The sequence below is a fragment of the Symphalangus syndactylus genome, chromosome 20, assembly GCF_028878055.3.
Source record: "Symphalangus syndactylus isolate Jambi chromosome 20, NHGRI_mSymSyn1-v2.1_pri, whole genome shotgun sequence".
Classification (NCBI taxonomy): domain Eukaryota; kingdom Metazoa; phylum Chordata; class Mammalia; order Primates; family Hylobatidae; genus Symphalangus; species Symphalangus syndactylus.
Genome location: NC_072442.2, coordinates 61,667,194 through 61,691,311, shown reverse-complemented (window position 1 = coordinate 61,691,311; position 24,118 = coordinate 61,667,194). Strand labels below are relative to the sequence as shown.

At 44.0% G+C, this 24,118-nt stretch overlaps 1 protein-coding gene across 4 annotated transcripts in view; it reads right to left on the bottom strand.

Annotated features, from left to right (window-relative positions):
• SLC13A5 (solute carrier family 13 member 5) overlaps positions 1-2,880 on the bottom strand; it is a 28,934-nt gene extending 26,054 nt beyond the window's left edge. The window contains exons 1-2 of one of the 4 annotated variants that reach the window (XM_055257525.2): positions 2,608-2,712; positions 2,110-2,226 (exon numbers count right to left, since the gene is read on the bottom strand). In XM_055257525.2, coding sequence (XP_055113500.2) covers positions 2,110-2,211 — 102 coding nt within the window. In that variant the 5' untranslated portion in view covers positions 2,212-2,226; positions 2,608-2,712. The other 3 variants (XM_063629595.1, XM_055257528.2, XM_055257526.2) reach the window with 3 other exon arrangements.
• Between the last annotated feature and the right edge of the window lie 21,238 nt (positions 2,881-24,118).

Here is a 24,118-nt window from a genome sequence, read left to right as displayed (position 1 = left end):
AGACGAGGTCCAGGGTCCTCACCCAACCCCGTCAGAAGGAAAGCTCGTGAAGGCAGCCTTCGGAAGGACTCTCTCTGGGTTCTCCGCCTCCCCTCCCTGGTCCTCACTCACAGGACAGCTTAATCTCTCTCTGTCTTACACACACACACACACACACACACACACACACACTGAGTTGGGATTTCCAGTTCAGGGTGTGTGTGTGTGTGTGTGTGTGTTTGTGTTTTTTATGTGTTTTGTGTGTGTGTTTGTGTGTCTGTGTGTGTTTGTGTGTGTTTTGTGTGTGTGTATTGTGTGTTTGTATGTTTGTGTGTCTGTGTGTTTGTGTGTGTGTCTGTGTGTGTTTGTGTGTGTGTTTTATGTGTGTTTTTGTGTGTGTTTGTGTGTCTGTGTTTGTGTGTGTTTGGGTGTGTGTTTGTATGTGTGTTTTTGTGTGTGTTTGTGTGTCTGTGTTTGTGTGTGTTTGGGTGTGTGTTTGTATGTGTGTTTTTGTGTGTGTTTGTGTGTGTGTGTGTTTTGTGTGTGTTCGTGTGTTTGTGTTTCGTGTGTGTGTTTTGTGTGTGTGTTTGTGAGTGTGTGAGAGTGTGTGTGTGTGTGTGTGTGTGTGAAAGTGGGGTCTCCTGTGGCAGGAAGGTCAGCCAAGCTAGTATAATCATTCCAGGGAATATCACTCCCTACCAGCAGAGCTGAAATCGCAGCTCTCCTGCCTGACTCCTTCCTCTGGACAATAACAGCCCCAAACTTCTTGCTACAGAGGAAGTGTGGCTGCTCACAGGTGGTGTGGCAACTGCAGAGCCTCCACAGTTGGATCTGCTGTCCTTGACCCATCCAGGGCCTGTGCTAGGCCCACCCAAGGGCTCCTCCCAGTCTCCCCCTCCCCCATCCTAGGAACTAACTTTAAACCCTTTTGATTCCCAAAGCCTTAAAGTGTCAGAACCAAACCACCTAGCCCCATTGTACAGATGAGAACACCAAGGCCCAGAGAGCACAGGCACTTGGCTAAAGTCACACAGATGAGAGAATGGTGGAAGTCCAGTTCTCTTGCAGGTTGGCTTCCTGACACCCAAGTGCACTCCCTTCCTCTAGAGCTCCCCGCCAGAGCATCCCCTGAAGAGCTCCTCTGTTTCCCAAACCTGCCTGGGGAGGGGAGCGGGGGGAGCTGGAGGTTTCCTGTCTGGGCTGAGAGTGAAAGGGCTGAAAGAAGGAACGAGGAAGGAGCAGCCAGCAGCCACAAAAGGCTTCAAAGGGCTCGGGCCTCTGCCAAACTGGCTGTGCACAGCCCAGCGGAGCCTGCCCCCACCCTGCGGCCAAGGCCATTCATTCTCTCTCCCTCACAGAAGCATTAGGAGACTAGGGCCTGGGAGGAAGCTTCCCTGCAACTCCAGGTCCTGCCACCCAAGGCGTGAGCTCTGGGAATGTGTCCCGCCTCCTGCTACAGCCCCAGCAGGCAACAGGCAAAGCGGGCCAACCCCGACCTGCCTGCAGCCTGGAGCAGGATTATGAATCAGATGTGGCTCTCCAGGTTGGAAGGAATGTGGATCATAGATAGAGACACGAAGGCCCAAGGAAGGACCAGAGAGTGGCAAAGACAGCGCAGGATCCACGTAGGTGATGATTTTTTTTCCTGTAGGTCCCTCCTGACGGCAGAAGCCACCTACAGCTTAAAGTCTTCTTTGGCGAAGGGAAAAGACAGGAAAGAGAGAGGGAAAGGCAAGCTCCCAGGTTCCCTGTTGGCGCAGGTGGCATTTTGGGGGGGAAACGGGGTTATGCACTGTGGGGAGATTAGATTCGGAGCCAGGGGCTGAGGCTAAGGCTGGGATCTGCGTGGCTGAGATCTGTGCTCACTTCGAGGTTTCCGTGCTTGCCTGGACGGCTCTTGCGCCCTGGGATCTGTAAACCCCGAGTGGTGCGCCCTGGGGTCGCCATGCCCCTTGGATTGTTTACAGGGCACCTCCCATCTGGCACCTGGGGCTCCTGAGTGCACGCGCCCCGGGAGAGCTGTGCCCCCCGCGAAATCCGTGGGCTCCAGCTCAGGGCTCCCGGGTTCGGTGCCCGTTAGTGGGCACCGGACGCCCGGTGTCCGAAGGGCTGCCTGGAGATGCAACTGACCTTGGCGGGCATCAGAATGACGAGTGGCAGCAGCAGGAGCGGGGTGACGAACAAGATCACGAAGGACTTGAACTTGGAGACATAGCTCAGCGCCGAGGCCATCGCGCGGGAGGGACACTGGCGGGCGAGACCAGTGAGGGGCAGCTAGAGGCGCCGCGGGCTTAAGAAGGGGCCGCAGTCCCCGGGAATTGGGGAGGGGGCGTTGACAACTCCGCCCCGCACGGGGGCGCCTCCCCGCGGCCCTGGGGCGGGGCCACCCCTCGGGGTGGGTGAGACGCGCCTGCCCCCAATTCTGCCACCCGGCGGCGGTGGGAGGCGTCTTTGGACTCCAACGCTTCGGGCCAGCCCTCTAGGGGCAGGCTGGGCCCTAGCATCTCGCGCTCTCCGAGCCTCTCCTGCGCTGCCCGGGCAGAGGTGGGTCCCGGAGCTGCCAAGCGGGGCGTGTTTTGGTCACTGGTGCTGCCCGCTTTGGCGTGAGGCGCCCTCCCGCGTCCGCACCTGCTCTTTCCTGGGCTCTGAAGGGTCCCGGATGAAAATCTCCGCAGGCCTCTGGGTCTCTCAGGTCTATCTCCCCGATCTCCCTCTCCTTTCCACCTCCTTACTTCCGCCCCTACCGTGTCTCTCCGAGAGGTGTCCCCCGACGCCCAGCGCCCTCCGCACCGCGGGCCTCACTTCCCGGTCCCCGCTGGTTTCCTCGCCACGTCCGCCCCACTGTAGGTGCAGGACCCTTTTTCCCCGCTCGCACTCTCCCGCCCGGAACTCCTGGGCGATCGCACAGGCAAGCGAGGCCACTGTCCTCCGCGGTCCCAGGGGCTCGCGCGCTCCAGTGGACACTGCGCCCCGCAGACGCCTGGCGGGCAGATGCGGATACGCGTCTTGGAGGGGCCCTACCGAGCCCCAGCAGCCGCAGCTGCCCGCCCGACCCAGGTCAGAGGGAAACGGAGGTCTAGAGAGGAACGGACACAACTAAGGCGACACTGAGACAGTCGCCCATGTATTCATTCAGCCCGCCAGGCAACAGACAGGTACCGAGCACCTCTTCTCCGCGAGGCCCCGTTTTGGGCACTGGAGACACACGGATGCAAAGACATCCCCACGTCTGTGATTTTCTTCTTTCCTCTCTTCTGCCTGCCTCTCATTCTGCAGCTTCCTTTCGGGGAGTCTCATCCATGCTGGTGGCTTAACCACAGCCTGCTCCTTAGTGATTACCGTCCTCTGCCTTCAACCCAGCCACGATGACAGAGTCCCAGATTTCCGAATGTCCAACCTTCCACAGACTGGACCTGTCTTGGGCCCGAAAATTCAACACATCCTGAATCAAGCTCATGAGTTCTTTCCTGTGACCTGCGCCCAAGGGCATGCATTCTCCCAATTCCCCTCCTGCAATTGCCTCCCTCCTGTCCTCTTCCCTTGGTAGCTCTCATTCATGTAGCCCTGGGTTTTCCCGCCTTTCCTCTTGTCCCCAGGGCACTTAGCACAATTTGTACCTCTTATATTTATTGGTGTAATTTTTACTTTTTACTTTTTTATTTTTTAAGTGTCATTTTATTTTTAATTGACAAATTATTGTCTATGTTTATGGGGTACCATGTGATTTTTCAATGTGTGTACAATTGTGCCATGTTCAAATCAGGCTAATGAGCATATTTATCACTCAAATATTTATCATTTCTCTTGTTTTTGTTTTTTGTTTGTTTGTCTGAGACAGAGTTTTGCTCTTGTCGCCCAGGCTGGAGTGCAGTGGCACGAGCTCGGCTCACTGCAACCTCTGCAACCCAGGTTCAAGCGAATCTCCTGCCTCAGCCTCCCAAGTAGCTGGGATTATAGGCGTGCCCCACCACGCCTGGCTAATTTTTTGAATTTTTAGTAGAAACGGGGTTCCACCATGTTAGCCAGGCTGGTCTCGAACCCCTGACCTCAGGTGATCCGCCCACCTTGGTCTCCCAAAGTGCTGGGATTACAGGCGTAAGCCATCGTGTCTGGCCCAAGTATTTGTCATTTCTTTGTGGTGAGAACATTTAAAATATCTTGTAGCTATTTTAAAATATATGATACATTATTATGATGTAATTTCTATTTACTGTTTTATTCATCACCACCTGTCCAGTTAGTGCCTTTCTCAGTGCCTAATCCAGGGTGTGCACTCAAACCTTTTTCTCTGGGCTGCATGAATGAGAGCAAGTAAACAACTTTAGTTCTTTTTTCTTCTCTTTCTTTTTTTTTTTTTTAATTTTACTTTAAGTTCTGGGATACATGTGCAGAATGTGCAGGTTTGTTACATAAGTATACATGTGCCATGGTGGTTTGCTGCACCTATCAACCTGACATCTAGGTTTTAAGCCCCACATGCATTAGGTATTTGTCCTAATGCTCTCCCTCTCCTTGCCCCCCAACCCCCTGACAGGCCCCTGTGTGTGATGTTCCCCTCCCTGTGTCCATGTGTTCTCATTGTTCAACTCCCACTTATGACTGAGAACATGTGGTGTTTGGTTTTCTGTTCCTGTGTTAGTTTGCTGAGAATGATGGCTTCCAGCTTCATCCATGTCCCTGCAAAGGACATGAGCTCATTATTTTTTATGGCTGCATAGTATTCCATGGTATGTATGTGCCACATTTTCTTTATCCAGTCTATCATTGATGGACGTTTGGCTTGGTTTTAAGTCTTTGCTATTGTAAATAGTGTGCATGTGTCTTTATAGTAGCATGATTTATAATCCTTTGGGTATATACCCAGTAATAAGATTGCTGGGTCAAATGATATTTCTGGTTCTAGATCCTTGAGGAATCGCCACAGTGTCTTCCACAATGGTTGAACTAATTTACACTCCCACCAACAATGTAAAAGTACAACTTCCGTTCTTAATACAACTGCTTCCAAAGGGATTCACCAGAGCATGGGCTCTGAGGCTAGAGTGCCTGGGCTTATATCCTGCCCTAGCTCATCCTGGCTGTGTGCCTCAGACAAGTTGCTCTCTCTGAGCTTATCCTGTCATAAATGGAGATAATAGCACCAACTTTGAGTTTAAATGGCTGTTTTGGAGATTATATGAGTTCATGCTCAGAGAGTGCTTAACTCAGTGCGTTGGCATATAGTCAGCTGTTAGTAAACATCTGTTCTTGCAATTGTATGCAAAATACCCTGGTTGGTGAGGCCTTAAGAGAAGGATCCACCAACTCTGCCTAAGTAATGAAGGAAGGTTTCACAGAGGAGGTGGCGGAGCTTGCAGTGAGCCATGATCACGCCACTGCACTCCAGCCTGGGCAACAGAGCCAGACTGCGCCCCAAAAACAAAAAACAAACAAACAAACAAAAAGACTTAATGGCTAAGTAATAATTTGCCAGGCAGCAGTGGAGGATAGTCAAAATTTGCACCAAATGAAAAAGAATATTAAGATTGTTAAGAAAAATTCCAAGGCCAAAGTGCTACAACAACAACAACAACAACAAGCTAAATAAATGGAGAGATTATACCAAGTTCATGGATAGGGAGACCACACATTGTAGGACTATCCATTTCTCTCAAATTAACCTATAAATTCAATTCAATTCCACTTAAAATCCCAACAGGATTTTTAGTTAACAAGCCTAAAATTCAGGTAGAATAGCAGGTAAGCCAAGAATAATTACGACACTTCTGGAAAAACATGGGGGAAATTGCTATTTAGACTTCAAGAATGACTAAGTTGTAATACTTGATAAATTCATTTACTATTGGCACGAGGTTAGAAAAAGAGTAGAATAGAGCCTAGAAATAGACCCATGGTTGCCTGGAAACTTTATTTACAACAGAGATTGCATGATCTATCCAATGTGTACTCTCAGTTGCTGGATCAATTAGTTTTTAGCAATATAGACATTGTTCTTTCACTAAGTATGCTAAATACATGTAGGAGAAGTTTGAGCATAATTTCTAATAATAAGGTTATTTCTGATTTTTTTTTTTTTTTTTTTTTGAGATGGAGTCTCGCTCTGTCACCCAGGCTGGAGTGCAGTGGCACAATCTTGGCTCACTGCAACCTCCACCTCCTGGATTTAAACAGTTCTTCTGCCTCAGCCTCCCGAATAGCTGGGACTACAGGTGCGTGCCACCACGCCTGGCTAAAATTTTTTTGGTATTTTTAGTAGAGATGCTGTTTCACCATATTGGCCAGGCTAATCTCGAATTCCTGACCTCATGATCTGACCACCTCGGCCTCCCAAAGTGCTGGGATTACAGGCGTGAGCCACTGCTCCCAGCCTATTTCCAATTTTTAAATTTATGAGTCTTATTTAATTATTCCCAAGAGCTGAACATAAGAGTTCAATTTATGCACACAAATTTTTTTACCAAAGGAAAGCCCTGCCTCTTGTCACACTCCTACTTCACAGATAACTTAAAATTTTAGCCACATATTACGTTGCACTATAAAAAATAAAGTAATGAAAAAGAAAGTGCACCCGAATTTATATCTTGTGTTGGTAACTTACCATAAAATGCATAAATTATATTAGGTCATGATAATTTTATCTTGATGTAGCTACTTTTAGTAACCTATTAAGGGAGGAGACCACCCCTCATATTGTCTTATGCCCAATTTCTGCCTCCAAAGAAAGAAGAAGTAGAAACTAAAAGGCAGAAATGAAATCCACAGGCAGACAGCCCAGCGCCACACCCTGGGCCTGGTAGTTAAAAATCTGCCCCTGACCTAACTAGCTATGTTATCCATAGATTACAGGCATCGTAAAAATCCCTGTCCTGTTCTGTTTCATTCTGATTACTGGTGCATACAGCCTCCAGTCACATACCCCCTGCTTGCTCAATCGACCACGACCCTCTGACGTGGACCTCCTTAGAGTTGTGAGCCCTTAAAAGGGACAGGAATTGCTCACTCAGGGAGCTCGGCTCTTGAGACAGGAGTCTTGCCGATGCTCCCAGCCAAATAAACCCCTTCCTTCTTTAACTCGGCGTCTGAGGAGTTTTGTCTGTGGTTTGTCCTGCTACACTATCATCAGACTGTGTTCTGAATTTCTCAGGTCTTTCAACAGTGTTTCTCAAAATATAAATCTAAACATTAGAATATACTTCTCGAACACAAAAATACATTATTCCCTAACTTAAGGTATGTTACTGACCTACATAAAACTATTTGGGAATATTTAGTTATAATGGTATATAGTACATAATTGTGTGATGCAACTTTTTTCCCTACTTGAATCATTTAATATAATTTTAATCTTAAAACTGAGATAGTAAAAATCTACTTTTTGGTATAGAAATTCTAAAATGTGGCGTGTTACATCAATTTGACCTCAGGTTCACTTTGCAGTTATTGGGGAAATGGTAGATGGCAACCCTCTGTACTATTTTGTAACACCTGATGAGTCAAACTATTTCAAAATAAAAAGCAGTTTTAATTTGTGGCAAATAAAAATATACCTCAGACTAATGAATCCAATTCCTTCCAGTTTATTTTTTTATTTTTTATTTTTGTTTTATTATTATTTTTATTTTTTTTTTTTTTGAGACAGACTTTTGCTCTTTTGCCCAGGCTGGAGTGCAGTGGTGTGATCTTGGCTCACTGCAATCTCTGCCTTCCAGTTTCAAGCAATTCTCCTGCCTCAGCCTCCCGAGTAGCTGGGATTACAGGCACCTGCCACCACCCCCAGCTAATTTTTGTATTTTTAATAGAGACGGGCTTTCACCACGTTGGCCAGGCTGGTCTCGAACTCCTAATCTCGTGATCCACCAGCCTTGGCCTCCCAAAGTGCTGGGATTGCATGCATGAGCCACCACACCCGGCCCCAGCTCACATTTTATGGTTGATATTGGTAGCTAAGAAAATTGTGATACTAGGCTAGGCACTGTGGCTCGTGCCTGTAATCCCAGCACTTTGGGAGGCCAAGGCAGGTGGGTCGCTTGAGTTCAGGAGTTCGAGACCTGCCTGGGCATCATGATGAGACCCCCCATCTCTACTAAAAATACAAAAACTTAACCGGGTGTGGTGGGAGGGTCCCTTGAGCCCAGTCGGTGGAGGTCGCAGTGAGCCATGATCACTCATTGTGATGAGATTGTGACAGGCAGACAAGCCAAGAAGTGCAGCAAGTGACTAGGATTTTCTTAGATTTTGGATGCTTTCATTTGTATCTTACTTATTTAAACTTACTTAAATAAGTAAGTTTATTTACACTTACTTGGGCATGGTATGTGAGTATTTCTATGGACAGAGCTTCTCCATTGGTCACTAGAGTAGCCTTATCAGTTTTTTTCTCCCACATTTTAACTTGGGAACACTTTTATTTGTAAACAAGCTTTGATTGCTAAAAAGGCAGGTCCTGGATGTTGTCAATAGAAGAGAGTATTGGTCAGTGTTCCCTGGGTTAGACTTACAACTATTATATTTATGGGGGTGCTGCCAGTCAGCTGGGAGTCTATGGTTTGGCAACTCTGCTCCAGGCTGTAGGGAGATGGTGGGCAGCTCCATAGTCTTTTCATTCTGCACTGTGGAGGGGCTTCACCCAGATTGAGAAAGCAGAGGCTCTTGGGGACATGCTCTCATGACAGGAGCCAAGAGTGCTGGTGGGAATTTACAGTACCTCTTAAAGCTTCTGCTCAGGTACAGCACGCTCACCTCTTTCACCTACTAGCCAATGCAAGTATCGTGTCCAAATCCAAAATCAATGGAATGGGGGAAATATACTCTGTCTACAGGGAGGTGTGGCAAAGGTGGGGGGAATTAATAATTGTGAACAAATAATATAATCTACCACCTACAGTAAATATTATTAAGTCCAGGGCAAGACACTTGTGTCTCTCTCTTTAAAGTGTGTGGAAATGGTATCAACTTATGTGAGTTAGAAGAGCTCAGTTCTATGAGTTACATAAATTCAAAGATGGCTGTCACAGGGATGATAATTAACATACATATTCAAATTGGAAAATGAAATCTGACTCTTTTTTGGGGCAGGAATTAAGTCTGATTCGGATGATTAATTTGACAGTAAAGACTAACTTTGCCAATTAGTGTTTACAGAGGATGCTTCCCATAACCAGCTGAGCTAAATTTGTAGCTCCAAGGTTTTGGCGAAAGTATATTTAAAACACATGCTACCAGAAAATCATTTTCTATTATGTTGGCCAAGGTGTGTTGAAGTTAACATTTTTATTACCCAAGATCTTTCTGAGTATACTGGGTCTTAAAAGATGCTTCTCAAGAGGATCAGTTGAACCCAGGAGTTCAAGGGTACAGTGAGCTATGATCACGCCAATGCTCTTCAGCCTGGGAGACAGAGCAAGACCCTGTCTCTAAAAAAAAGAAACAAAAGGAATATAGGGATAAATAAATACCAAATTTAGTTTAGCTTTAATCTGTGGGCAGGGGGGCATGTGATTAAAGAGTGCCACTTCAGCTGTATCTGAACTGTTTTATTAATTGTAACTGGCTATGATAGAGAGATGTTTATCATATTATCCTTTATTCTTTTAAAAATATTTTAAAGATGGCACAATAAATATTTGTAACATTTTAAAAGGGGCCCTCATGCATTTAATACTAGAAATGTATTCATGAGGTGCAAGGTATAAGATAAAGAAAAAAAAGTATTTCCTACAAAATAAAGAGAGCTGATGTCCCGCTAACTGAAAATGTAGTCCCCTCCTGCGCGATCCTTTTTTTTCTGGAAGCAGGGGTTGTTACGTTAGAGAGAGAGAGCAGCCCAGGATGAAAAGGCTGTACTGTGTGTTTTTCACTTAGGCAAATTTCTTTTTATCCCTGTGTATATAAGTGATGTCTGAATTAAAATGCAAACCTTGATCTCTTTCCAAATTGATGCTGAGTCCAAAGTTGTGTGTCACTGTAGTATTAGTAGCCTTGAATCCACAGTTTCCTTTGGGCTGAGTGAGGTTTCACATTTTCCCCTTCACTCTATTCAGTTCTTTTTTTTGCTGAATGGCATGCAAATCTTAAGTCCTTTTTCCCCGCTCCAGATGCATTCAGCAATAGAAAAGATGAAAATATTTGTGTTGGGGGGATATCTTTCCCTCAGTAAAATGTGTACTTTTTTTTTTTTTGAGACCGAGTCTCCCTCTGTCGCCAGGCTGGAGTGCAGTGGCGTGATCTCTGCTCACTGCAACCTCCACCTCCCAGGTTCAAGCAATTCTCCTGCCTCAGCCTCCCGAGTAGCTGGAACTACAGGCGCCCGCCACCACACCCAGCTAATTTTTGTATTTTTACTAGAGACGGGCTTTCACCATATTGGCCAGGATTGTCCCGATCTCTTGACCTCGTGATCCGCCCACCTGGGCCTCCCAAAGTGCTGGGATTATAGGCATGAGCCACCGCCCCTGGACAAATGTGTACATTTTTATGGCACATTGCATATCATTGTTAAAGATGCCATATAAAGTTTACCCTCTGAATTAAATTAGATGATGATTTCTTTTTTAAAGAAAATTGTCAGAATCCCAAATAAGACATCTGTGTTGGGAATGGAAGGAGAGGATTAGTGTGAGATATTTCAGAAAAAGACTCTGTAGGACAAACTTTTTCTCTCTACTGGAAGATTCTCAACAGTGTACACACACTTGGTAACGTCTATCTCAACAAAACCCTCTCTTCCTTACACACCCGTCCCTCACCCATTTTTCTTGTGGCCTTGGTGTCAAAGCTCCTGGGAAGAGTTGTTTATACTCACTGTCTTCACTTTTTCTTCGCCCATTCACCATTGAACCCATTGCAATCAGGATTGTGCAACTCCATTCAGATCAAGTGTCAAGGTCACCAGTCACTTCCAAATCACTGATCTAAAGGCCACTTTTCAGTCTTTATCTCTCTCCCCCTTGGCAGCATCTGTTACTACTGAGCACTCTCTCTTACGACACCTTCTCTACTTGCCTCCAGACGCCACACTCCCTGGTTTTCCTCCCACCATCTCAGTGGCTTCTTCTCAGTCTCTTTTACGAGTCGAGTTCTTCTGAAACTCCAAACATTAGAGCGTCACAGGGCTCAGTTCCTCCTTGATTTCATCCAGTCTCACGGCTTTAAACACCATCACATGTAGACAGCTCCCAAACGTACGTCTCCAGGCCAGCCCCAGCCTCTCTCCTAACTCCACATTTGCATCTCTGACAGCCTACTTGACAACTCTACTTGAATTTGTAATGGGCATCTCACACTTAACATGTCCAAAGTCACTCCAGAATACCATTCCCCAGCCCAAACTGCAATCTTTCCCATCTTAGTAAATAGAAAGTCCTTTTTTTTTTTTTTTCCAATTGCTCAGGCCAAAAGCACTTGGATTGGGCCAGGAGCAGTGGTTCACGCCTGTAATCACAGCACTTTGGGAAGCTGATGCAGGTGAATCACTTGAGGTCAACACCAGCCTGGCCAACATGGCAAAACGCTGACTGTATTAAAAATACAAAAATTAGCCAGGCGTGGTGGCACGTGCCTGTAATCTCAACTACTTGGGAGGCTGAGGCAGGAGAATGGCTTGAACCCGGGAGGCAGAGGTTGCAGTGAGCCAAGATCATGCCACTGCACTCCAGCCTGGGTGACAGAGCGAGACTCTGTCTCAAACAAACAAAAAAAGAAAAACCAAGCAGATTTAACCCACAAAAGACTACCTCTAGCCATTTAATAGTCAAACTCCCAAAGGTCAAGGGTAAAGAAAGGATCCTAAAAACAGCGAGAGAAAAAACACAAATGACATACAATGGAGGTTTTTTTTTTGTATTTTTTTTTTTTATTATACTTTAGGGTTTTAGGGTACATGTGCACAATGTGCAGGTTTGTTACATATGTATCCATATGCCATGTTGATTTCCTGCACCCATTAACTCGTCATTTAGCATTAGGTGTATCTCCTAATGCTGTCCCTCCCCCCTCCCCCCACCCCACAACAGTCCCCGGAGCGTGATGTTCCCCTTCCTGTGTCCATGAGTTCTCATCGTTCAATTCCCACCTATGAGTGAGAACATGCGGTGTTTGGTTTTTTTGTCCTTGCGATAGTTTACTGAGAATGATGTTTTCCAGTTTCATCCATGTCCCTACAAAGGACACGAACTCATCATTTTTTATGGCTGCATAGTATTCCATGGTGTATATATGCATCACTGGCCATCAGAGAAATGCAAATCAAAACCACAGTGAGATACCATCTCACACCAGTTAGAATGGCCATCATTAAAAAATCAGGAAACAACAGGTGCTGGAGAGGATGTGGAGAAATAGGAACACTTTTACACTGTTGGTGGGACTGTAAACTAGTTCAACCATTGTGGAAGTCAGTGTGGCGATTCCTCAGGGATCTAGAACTAGAAATACCATTTGACCCAGCCATCCCATTACTGGGTATATACCCAAAGGACTATAAATCATGCTGCTATAAAGACACATGCACACGTATGTTTATTGCAGCACTATTCACAATAGCAAAGAGTTGGAACCAACCCAAATGTCCAACAACGATAGACTGGATTAAGACAATGGAGGTTTAATACATCTGGCAGCAGACTTTTCAGTGGGAACCTTGCAGGCCAGAAGAGAGTAGCATGGCATATTTAACGTGCTGAAGGAAAAAACTTTTACCCTAGAATAGTATATCCAGTGAAAATATCCTTCAAGCATGAAAGACAAATGAAGATTTTCCCAGACAAATAAAAACAAAGAGATCTCATTAACATCAGAGCTGTCTGAAGGAAATAAATGCAAAAGAGAGTTCTTCAATCTGAAAGAAAAGGACGCTAATGAGCAATAAGAAATCATCTGAAAGTACAGAACTCACTGGTAACATTAAATACACAGAAAAACACAGAATATTATAACACTGTAATTGTGGTGTTGAAACTACTCATATCTTAAGTAGAAAGACTAAAAGATGAACTAATCAAAAATAATAACTACAACTTTTTAAAGACATAGTAGAATAAGATATAAATAGAAGCAACAAAAAGTTAAATAGTGGAGGATGAAGTTAAAGTGTAGAGTTTTTATTAGTTTTCTCTTTGCTTGCTTGTTTGTTTATGCAATCAGTATTAATTTGACATCAGTTTAAAATGATGGGTTATAATGTATTATTTGCAAGCCTCATGGTAACTTCAAACCAAAAACCAACAGATACACAAAAATTAAAAGCGAGAAATTAAAACATACCACCAGAGAAAATGACCTTCACTAAAAAGAACACAGGAAGGAAGAAAAGACCACAAAGCAACCAGAAAACAAATAACAAAATGTCAGGAGTAAGTCCTTACTTATCAATATAACGTTGAATGTAAATGGACTGAACTCTCCAATCAAAAGACATAGAGTGGCTGAATGGGTGAAAAAACAAGACCCAGTAATTTGTTGCCCAGAAGAAACACACTTCACATATAAAGACACACATAGACTGAAAATAAAGGGGTGGAAAAAGATATTCCTTACCAATGGAAACCAAAAAGCAGAAGGAGTAGCTATAATTATATCAAAATTATATTTCAAGACAAAAGCTGCAAAAAGAGACAAAGAAGGCCATTATATAACAATAAAGAAGTTAATTCAGCAAGAAAATATAATGATTATAAAAATATATGCATCCAACACTGGAGCAGCCAGATGTATAAAGAAGATATTATTAGAACTAAAGAGAGAGATAGACTCAATAAAATAACTGCTGGAGACTTCAGTGCCCCACTTCCAGCAGTGGACAGATCATCCAGACAGAAAATCAATAAAAAAAAAATTGGATTTAGTCTGCACTATAGACCAAATGGACCTAATAGATATTTATAGAATATTTCATCCAATGACTACAGAATATGTATTCTTCTCCTTGGCACCATTCTCAAGGAGAGATATGTTAGGCTACAAAAAAAGCTTTAAAACACTCCAAAGGATTGAAATAATATGAAGTATCTTCTCTGACCACAATGAAATATAACTAGAAATCAATAACAAGAGAAAGTTTTGAAATTATAAAAACACATGGAAATTAAACAATATGCTCCTGAATGACCAGTGTGCCAATTAAGATATTAAGAAAAACTTGAAAAATTTCTTGAAAAAATGATAATAGGAACAATATGCCAAAACCTGTGGGATACAGTGAAAGCAGTACTAGGAGGAAAGTGTGTAGCTGTAATAAGTACTGACATCAAAAAAGTAGAAAAACTTCAAATAAACAATCTAATGATGCTTCTTAAAAAACCAGAAAAGCAAGAGCAAACCAAACCCTAAATTTGTAGAAAAAAGAAATAATAAACATCGGAGCAGAAATAAATGAAGTTGAAATGAAGAAAACAATACAGAAGATCAACGAAATGAAAAGTTGGGTTTTTTTGAAAAGATAAACAAAGTTGACAAAGCTTCAGCCACACAAGAAAAAAAATACAGAAGACCCAAATGAATAAAATCAGAGATTAAAAAAGGAGTCATTACAACCAATACTACAGAAATCCAAAGGATCATTAGGACTATAATGAGCAATTGTATGCCAACAAATTGGAAAATCAATTAATAGAAGAAATTGATAAATTCCTAGACACATAAAACCTACTAAGACTGAACCATGAGAAAATCTAAAATCTGAACATACCAATAACAATGAGTAATGAGCTCAAAGCCATCATAAAATGTCTCCCAGCAAAGAAAAACCCAGGACACAGTCATTTCACTGCTGAATTCTACCAAACATTTAAAGAACTAATACCAATCCTACTTAAACTATTCTGAAAGAGGAGAAAGGAAGACTTCCAAACCCATTTTCCCAGACCAGTACTACCCTGATACCAAAACCAAACAAAGGCACATCAAAAAAAGAAACTACAGATGAATATCCCTGAAGAACATTGATGGAAAAATCTTTAACAAAATACTAGCAAACTGAATTCAACAACACATTAAAAAGATCTTTCATCATGACCAGGTGGGTTTTATCCCAGGGATGCAAAAATGGCTTTAACATATGCAAATCAATCAATGTGATACATCATATCAACAGAATGAAGGACAAAAAACATAAGATCATTTCAACTCATGCCGGAAAACCTTTGATAAAATTCAACATGCCTTCATGGTAAAACCCTAAAAACACTGGTGATAGAAGGAACACACGTCAACATAATAAAAGCTATATATAATAGACCCACAACTAGTGCCATATTGTATGGGGAAAAACTGAAAGCCTTTCCTCTAAGATCCGGAACACGACAAGGATGCCCACTTTACAACTGTTATTCAACACGGTACTGGAAGTCCTAACTAGAGCAATCAGACAAGAGAAAGAAATAACATACAAATTGGAAAGGAAGAAGTCAGGTTATCCTTGTTTGTAGATGACGTGATCTTACGTTTGGAAAGAACTAAAGATTCCACCAAAAAACTATCAGAACTAATAAACAAATTCAGTAAGGTGGAGCATGCAAAATCAACATATAAAAATCAATAACATTTCTATTTATTAGTAGTGAACAATCTGAAAAAGATATCAAGAAAGTAATTCTCTTTACAGTAGCTACGAGTAAAATTAAATACCTAGGAATAAACCAAAGTGAAGGATCTCTACCATGAAAACTATAAAACACTGGTGAAAGAAATGGAAAGGACACCAAAAAATGGAAAGTTATTCCATGTTCAAGGATTGGAAGAATCAATATCATTAAACTTTCTGTATTATCCAAAGTGATCTACAGATTCAGTGCAATCCCTATCAAAATACCAATCACATTCTTCTCAGGAATAGAAAAAAATTCTGCACTTTGGGAGGCCGAGACAGGTGGATCATGAGGTCAGGAAATCGAGACCATCCTGGCTAACACGGTGAAACCCCATCTCTACTAAAAATACAAAAAATTAGCCGGGCGTGGTGGCGGGTGCCTGTAGTCCCAGCTACTCGGGAGGCTGAGGCAGGAGAATGGCGTGAACCCAGGAGGTGGAGCTTGCAGTGAGCCAAGATCGCACCACTGCACTCCAGCCTGGGTGACAGAGTGAGGCTCCATCTCAAAAAAAAAAAAAAAACGGGAAAGAGAATAAGAGTAAGTATAGAACAGGGACTTCATCAAGGTGAAAGTATTGGAGGGTACCTTGCCACCGAAGATCTTCTATCCACTTAAAGAGAGACTTAAGGGTGGCAGTCTGAGGTAAAACCAGGAGCCACTAAGTACCAAGAGCCTGAGAAACTGCTTGGGTGATTTGACTAATAAAGGCCAGTCTGTTATCAGACTATATAGAGGTAGGAAGGCCAAACAGAGGAATTATGTCTGACAGAAGGGAATAAATGACTTTGGTGGCCTTCTTAGACCCCATGGGAAAGGCCTCTACCCATCCAGTGAAAGTGTCTACCCCGACCAAGAGGTATTTTAGTTTCCTGACTCGGGGCATGTGAGTAAAGTCAATTTGCCAGTCCTGGGCAGGGGCAAATCCCTGAGCTTGGTGTGTAGGGAAGGGAGGGGGCCTGAACAATCCTTGAGGGGCAGTAGAATAGCAGATGGAACCCTGAGAAGTAATTTCCTTGAGGATAGATTTCCACGATGGAAAGGAAATGAGAGGTTCTAAGAGGTGGGCTAGAGGCTTGTAACCTACATGGAAGAGGTTATGAAATGACGACAGAATAGAATGGGCCTATGAGGCTGGAAGGAGATACCTTCCTTGGTCCAAGAACCATTTGCCTTGTGTGGGAAGAGATAGGTGGAAGTTTCAATGAGGGAGTAGGTGGTAGTGGCCAGATGAGAAGGAGAAAAACTGCCATGAGGGGCAGAAGTTGAAACACTAGCTGCCTTTTTAGCTACTTTATCAGCATAAATGTTGCCCTGAGCGATGGGATCTGATGTCTTTTGATGGCCTTTGCAGTGAATGGCTCCAGCTTTCTTTGGAGGTAAAGCGCCTTCGAGAAGTGTTTTTATTAAAGAGGCATTATTGATGGAGGACCTTTGCATAGTGAGGAAACCTTTCAGCCCATAAAACAGCATGGTGCAGGATATGGGGTCAGTATAAACACTGACGTCTAGTCCCTTTGCAAAAGTGAGGGCCTGAGTTAAAGCAATGAGTTCGGCTTGCTGAGAGGTAGTGGAGGGGGGCAGAGTGGTAGCCTCAATGATAGATGTGGAAGATACTATAGCATAGCCTGCCTTTGCTGCTGAGTGGCAATTAGGCCTGCTGGAACTGCCGTCAATAAACCAAGTGTGATCAGTGTGAGGAACAGGAAAGAAGGAAATATGGGGAAATGAAGTGAATGCCAAGTATATCAGAGAGACACAGTCATGGGGGCCAGGTGTGGTATCAGGAATAATGTGGGAGGCCGGACTGAAGTCCCGGCCAGGAACAATGGTAATTGCGGGAGACTCAACAAAGAGTGACTACAGCTGAAGGAGCCGGGGAGCAGACAGTATATGTGTCAGGTGTGAGGAAGAAAATAGATTTTGGAAGTTATGAGAACTGTAGAGAGTGAGTTGAGCGAAGTTTGTGATTTTGAGGGCCTCTGAAAGTATTAGGGCGGCAGCAGCCACTGCACGCAGACATGAGGGCTAGGTTAAAACAGTAAGGTCAAGTTGTTTGGACAGAAAGGCTACAGGGTGCGGTCCTGGCTTTTGTGTAAGAACTCTGACCACACAGCCCTGCACTTTGGCTGTGTGTAATGAAAAAGAGTTGGGATGAGTTAGGGAGAGCAAGTGTGGGGGCAGCTTCTAGGGCTGTTTTTAAGGAACGGAAAGGAGTGGCGAAGGGATTTAGGATCTATGGGGTCAGCCGGGTTTGGTTTTGTGAGTTTACATAATGGTTTAGTCAGGATGGTAAAACTAGGTATCCAAAGGCGGAAGTACCTAACCATGCATAGGAAGGAGAGGAGTTGTTTTGTAGAAGGGATTGGGGTTTGGGGAATTAGCCGGACATGATCAGCAGGGAGAGCATGTGTGTTTTCGTGAATAATTATGCTGAGACAGGTAACAGATAAGGAAGAAATTTGGGCTTGACTGAAGTAACGGGGGCTGTCCGTGAAGCCTTGCGGCAGTATAGCCCAGGTAATTTGCTGAGCCTGATGGCTGTCAGGGTCAGTCCAAGTGAAAGCGAAGAGAGGCTGGGATGAAGGGTGCAATGGAATCGTAAAGAAAGCACGTTTGAGATCCAGAACAGAATAACGGGTTATGGAGGGGTTGTGGAGGGAGGTGTTGATAGGAGAGTGTATGGGTTTGGCACCACGGGGTGGATGTGCCAGACAATTTGGTTGATAAGGCCAGATCCTGAACTAACCTGTAAGGCTTGTCTGGTTTTTGGACAGGTAAAACAGGGGAATTGTAAGGAGAGTTTACAGGCTTTAAAAGCCCACGCTGTAACAGGCGAGTGATAACAGGCTTTAACCCTTTTAAAGCATGCTGTGGGATGGGATACTGGCGTTGAGTGGGGTAAGGGTGATTAGGTTTTAATGGGATGGTAAGGGGTGCATGATCGGTCGCCAAGGAGGGAGTAGAGGTGTCCTATACTTGTGGATTAGGGTGGGGGGATATGAGAGGAGGATGCGAAAGAGGCTTTGAACTGGGGAAAAAGTGGCAATGAGGTGTGGCTATAGCCCAGGAATAGTCAGGAAAGCAGATAATTTAGTTAAAATGTCTCAACCTAATAAGGGAGCTCTAGGCAGGTGGGGATAACTAAAGAAGAGTGCATAAAAGAATGCCCAAGTTGGCACCAGAGTTGGGGAGTTTTTTAAGAGGTTTAGAAGCCTGGCTGTCAATACCCACAACAGTTATGGAGGCAAGGGAAACACACCCTTGAAAAGAAGGTAATGTGGAGTGGGTAGCCTCCGTATTGCTTAAGAAGGGGACGGACTTACCCTCCACTGTAAGAGTTACCCAAAGCGTCTGCAATGGTCCAGGAGACTTCTGAGGTGATCGGGCAGTGTCAGTCTTCAGCTGCTAAGCCGAGAAGATCTGGGAAGGAGTCAATCAGAGCCTTGGGCCAGTTAGACAGTCCAATTTCCAGTGGGGACCCGCATAGATGGGACATGGCTGAGGAGGAATCCCAGCCTGCGGGCATTCCTTGGCCCAGTGGCCAGATTTCTGGCACTTGTAGCAAGCTCCTGGGGGAGGAGGTTCTGGAGGAACCCCTGGCAGCTGCGGTTCAGGCATTTGGAAGTTCTTGTGTGCTGGATGTGTGGCTGGGGTTTGTCTCACAGTGGAGGCAAGGAATTGCAACTCCAAAATACATTGTTACTTGGCTGCCTCTACTCTATTATTGTACACCTTGAAGGCGAGGTTAATTAAGTCCTGTTGTGGGGTTTGAGGGCTGGAATTTAATTTTTGGAGCTTTATTTAATATCGGGAACAGACTGGGTAATAAAATAAAATGCATATTGAGAATAAGAAGGCCTTCTGACCTTTCAGGATCTGGGGCTGTAAAGAGTCTAAGGGTTGCTTCTAAGCAGGCCATGAACTGGGCTGGGTTTTTGTCTTTACCTTGAGTAGTTTCTTTAAGTTTGTCATAATTAACAGCTTTGTAAGCTGCCTTTTTAAGCCCTTCAACTAGGCAGGAAACCATGTCATCTCGCCTAGCTATACCTGGGGAATAGCCTGATAGTTCCATTGGGGAATCTTCTCGGGGAACTGCTCTAATGCCTTCCTGGAGGTCTGGCTCATGAAGCCGGCAGTTATCAGTGTGAGATTGGGCTACAGAAAAAACTCTTTCCCATTCATCTGGGGAGAGGGTAGAAGTTTGGATGACACTTAAGTCACTCCAAGTTAAATTGTAGGACAGAGTTAGATATTGGAATTCCTGTATATATTTAGTGGGGTCTGATGAGAAAGAGCCTAAATACTGGCTGATTTGGGAAAGGTCTGATCGAGAAAAAGGCACATGTACCCTGACTATGCCTTCAGCTCCAGCCACCTCTCTAAGAGGAAATTGTTGGGCAGGTGGGGAGGGCTAGACACGGGAACAAAACTGTAAGCCAGACCGGGTGTGAGGAGGAGAGGTGATAGAAGGATTATAGGGTGGGGGAGCAGAGGCTGAGGAAGAATTGGGACCTGGCTTGGCCTGGCAAGGAGCAGCCTGGGGAGAAGGGGAGAGGTCAGATGAGTCCATAGAAAAGAAGGATTCGAAGGACTCAGAGCTTGGGGTGGAGACTGAAGGAACAGACAGGAGAGAAAGAAGAAAGATTTGGGATGAGTCGCATTGGGAGCAGAGACTAGGGAGGGACCGATGTGTAAAAGAATGCCTGGACGTCAGGCACCTCACACCCTTTGCCCATTTTCGATGAAAATTATCTAGATCTTGTAAAATGGAGAAATCAAAAGTGCCGATTTCTGGCTATTTAGAACCATTATTGAGTTTGTATTGGGATCAAGCGGTATTGCAGAAGAAAATAAGACGCTTAGATTTTAGGTCAGGCAAGAGTTGAAGAGGTTTAAGTTCTTGAGAACACAGGCTAAGGGAGAAGAAGGAGGAATGGAGGGTGGAAGTTTGCCCATAGTGAAGGAGGTAAGTTTAAAGAGAAGGGTAGAGACATGGAGAAGGGGGATGGGGAGCAGCCCTGGGCTGCAATGTGGGTGAGCAGCCAAAGCAGGCGTCCCTGCAATTGACTTGCCACCAAGGGAATGTGGGCAAATGACCAAGGCAGGCGTCCCCGCAGAGATCAGGCACCAGTGGAACGCGGGTGAATAATCAGAGAGGCGTCCCCGCAATGATTAAACACCAAGGGAAGGCTGCCTTCCCGAGTCTGTGACCAGCGCCGGAGTTTAGGGTCCATGGATAAAATGTGTCTCCTTTGTCTCTACCAGAAAATGAAAGGAATTGAAATTAAGAGAAGGGAGAGATTGAAGGGTGGCACCAAGATTGAACAGAGAAAGAGGTTGAGGGATAGTGAGAGAGGTCGGAGAAGAGAGTAAAAAGTGGCCACTTACCTGATTTAAAATTGGTGAGGTGTTCCTTGGGCTGGTTGATCTGAGGACCTGAGGTTGTAGGTGGATCTCTTCACAGAGTGAGGGTGAGGACAGGGGACTGACTAGTCTCCCGAAGTAGTCCCACTGACCTGGGTCTTCGGCACCAAATGTTTCACGTGTCTGTGAAGAGAGCACCAAATAGGCTTTGTGTGAGCAACAAGGCTGTTTATTTCACCTGGGTGCAGGCAGGCTGAGTCCAAAAAAGGAGTCAGCAAAGGGTAGTGGGATTATCATTACTTCTTAAAGGTTTTGGGATAGGCGGTGGAGTTAAGAGCAATATTTTGGGGGCAGGGGGTGGATCTCACAAAGTACATTCTCAAGGGTGGGGAGAATTACAAAGAACCTTCTTAAGGGTGGGGGGGAGATTATAAAGTATATTGATCAGTTAGGTTGGGGCAGAAATAAATCACAATGGTGGGATATCATCAGTTAAGGCTATTTTCACTTTTTTTGTGGATCTTAAGTTGCTTCAGGCCATCTGGATGTATATGTGCAGGTCACTGGGGATATGACGGCTTAGCTTGGGCTCAGAGGCCTGACATGCACCAACAGTGACCAAGCTGAGAGTCAAATAAAGAACTCAATCCCTTTTACAATAGCTGCAAAAAAATAAAATACTTAGGAATATACCTAACCAAGAAGGGGAAAGATCTCTACAAGGAAAAATATAAAACACTGCTGAAACAAATCACAGACAACACAAATGAATGGAAACACATCTCATGCTCATGGATGAGTAGAATCAATCTTGCAAAAATGACCGTACTGCCAAAAGCAATCTACAAATTCAATGCAATGCTCATCAAAATACCACCATAATTCACAAAACTAGAAAAAACAATTCTAAAATTCATATGGAACCAAAATAGAGCCCACATAGTCAAAGCAAGACTAAATAAAGAGAACAAATCTGGATGCATCACATTACCTGATTTCAAACTACACTATAAGGCCATAATCACCCAAACAGCATGGTACTGGTATAAAAATAGGCACATAAACCAATGGAATAGAATAGAGAACCCAGAAATAAACTCAAATACTCACAGCCAACTGATCTTCAACAAAGCAAACAAAAACATAAAGTGGGGAAAGGACGCCCTATTCAACAAATAGTGCTGGGATAACTGGTGAGCCAGATGTAGGAGAATAAAACTGGATCTTCATCTCACCTTATACAAAAATCAACTGAGGATAGGCTGGGTGTGGTGGCTCATGCCTGTAATCCCAGCACTTTGGGAGGCCGAGGCGGGCAGATCATGAGGTCAGGAGATCAAGACCATCCTGGCTAACATGGTGAAACCCTGTCCCTACTAAATATTCAAAAAATTAGCCAGTCATGGTGGCGGGTGCCTGTAGTCCCAGGTACTTGGGAGGCTGAGGCAGGAGAATGGCGTGAACCCAGGAGGCAGAGCTTGCAGTGAGCCGAGATTGCGCCACTGCACGCCAGCCTGGGACATAGCGAGACTCTGTCTCAAAAAAAAAAAAATCGACCGAGGAGGGATCAAGGACTGAAATTATAAAAATTCCAGAAGATCACATCGGAAAAACCCTTCTAGACATTTGCTTAGGTAAAGATTTCATGACCAAGAATTCAAAAGCAAATGCGACAAAAACAGAGATAAATAGGTGGGACTTCATTAAACTAAAGAGCTTTTGCGTGGCAAAAGGAACAATCAGCAGAGTTAAGAGACTACATACAGAGTGGAAGAAAATCTTCACAATCTATTCATCTGACAAAGGACTAATATACAGAATCTACAAGGAACTCAAACAAATCATCAAGAAAAATACAAACAATCCCAACAAATAATGGGCTAAGGCCATGAATAGACAGTTCTCAGAAGCAGATATACAAATGGCCAACACAGGATAATGAATTAAGAACTTGGGGCACAGTCATACAATTGGACATCTTATAGCAATTAAAATGAATAACCTACAGCTATGTTTGAATAAGCATAAATCTTAAAAACATAAAACTGAGGGAAATAAGTCAGCTGTAGAGAGATATATACATTTAAACTCCATTTGCACAAGGCTTAATGTACAAAAACAATATTATATATTATTTATAGGTCCATACATGTGTAGTAAGTGTTTAAAAATCATGCAAGGGAATAATAAACTTCAAATTCAGGAGAGTAGGGAAGGCAGGGAAGCCAAACTGGAGTACAGAGGAGACTTCAACAGTTATTTCTAATATTTTATTTCTAAAGCTGAGCAACGGTGAACAGATTATTCATTATATTTCTTTGGTTTTGCCATTTAAAAATATTCATAATAATGTTTTTACTTGTAGGACATAGTGAGGGGATTAGTTCAAAAACAAACTCAAGGTTTATAGGAAGATGAAATTTTATTTAAAATAAAAACAGAAAGGGAACTTCAGAAAGTCAGGTCTCTGCTTAGAAAAGTTAGAATATAAATGCAAGGACAACCAAGAAGATATCACCAAAACCCTGGCTGTCATTTACAAGATGTAATTAAATAAAAACCTAATTTGCTTAATTTAAACCCAAAAGGGACAGTGACCTGTGCCCAATCAAGAAGGAATTGCAACAGAAGAGAAATTGTGCAAACAGAAGATAAGATTTCCTAGCACACTAAAATGACTTCCTCTATTATACATAAAAAGAGTGGCCTATATGAACCTAACTTGGAAATTGGTATGTGCGGTACTTGTCTTCTGCCCTGGGGAATGGTACAGATGGCCCTGGAAGTATGAGTGGAGGAAGGAAAGGAAGCAGAGGGGTGGAGCTTTTGATCATACATGATTTGCATGTTCTCAACCATATGCCCTAGAATGTCTTGGTGACTCTGGACATCTGGTGTTTCTTCCCACCAACAAGGCTACTGTCCAGGTAATGTAGCCTGTTCAGACCTTGGGGGACTGAACAAAGTGGGGCCAACGGGGGGATAAAAGACAAGAGACAAAAGAGTATATTTGGAAGAAGGGGTCAGAGCGCACCTTGCCTCTAGTGGAAAACGGCCCTGAGCTTTACACAGCCCTCCGTATTTATTAGGTAAAAGAGATAGCAAGACAGGAGGGGTGATTGTTGGGTAATTGTCAGTCGGCAGTTTGGTTCACAGCAGGCTTCCAAGACTGCATCCTTTGAACAATAGGC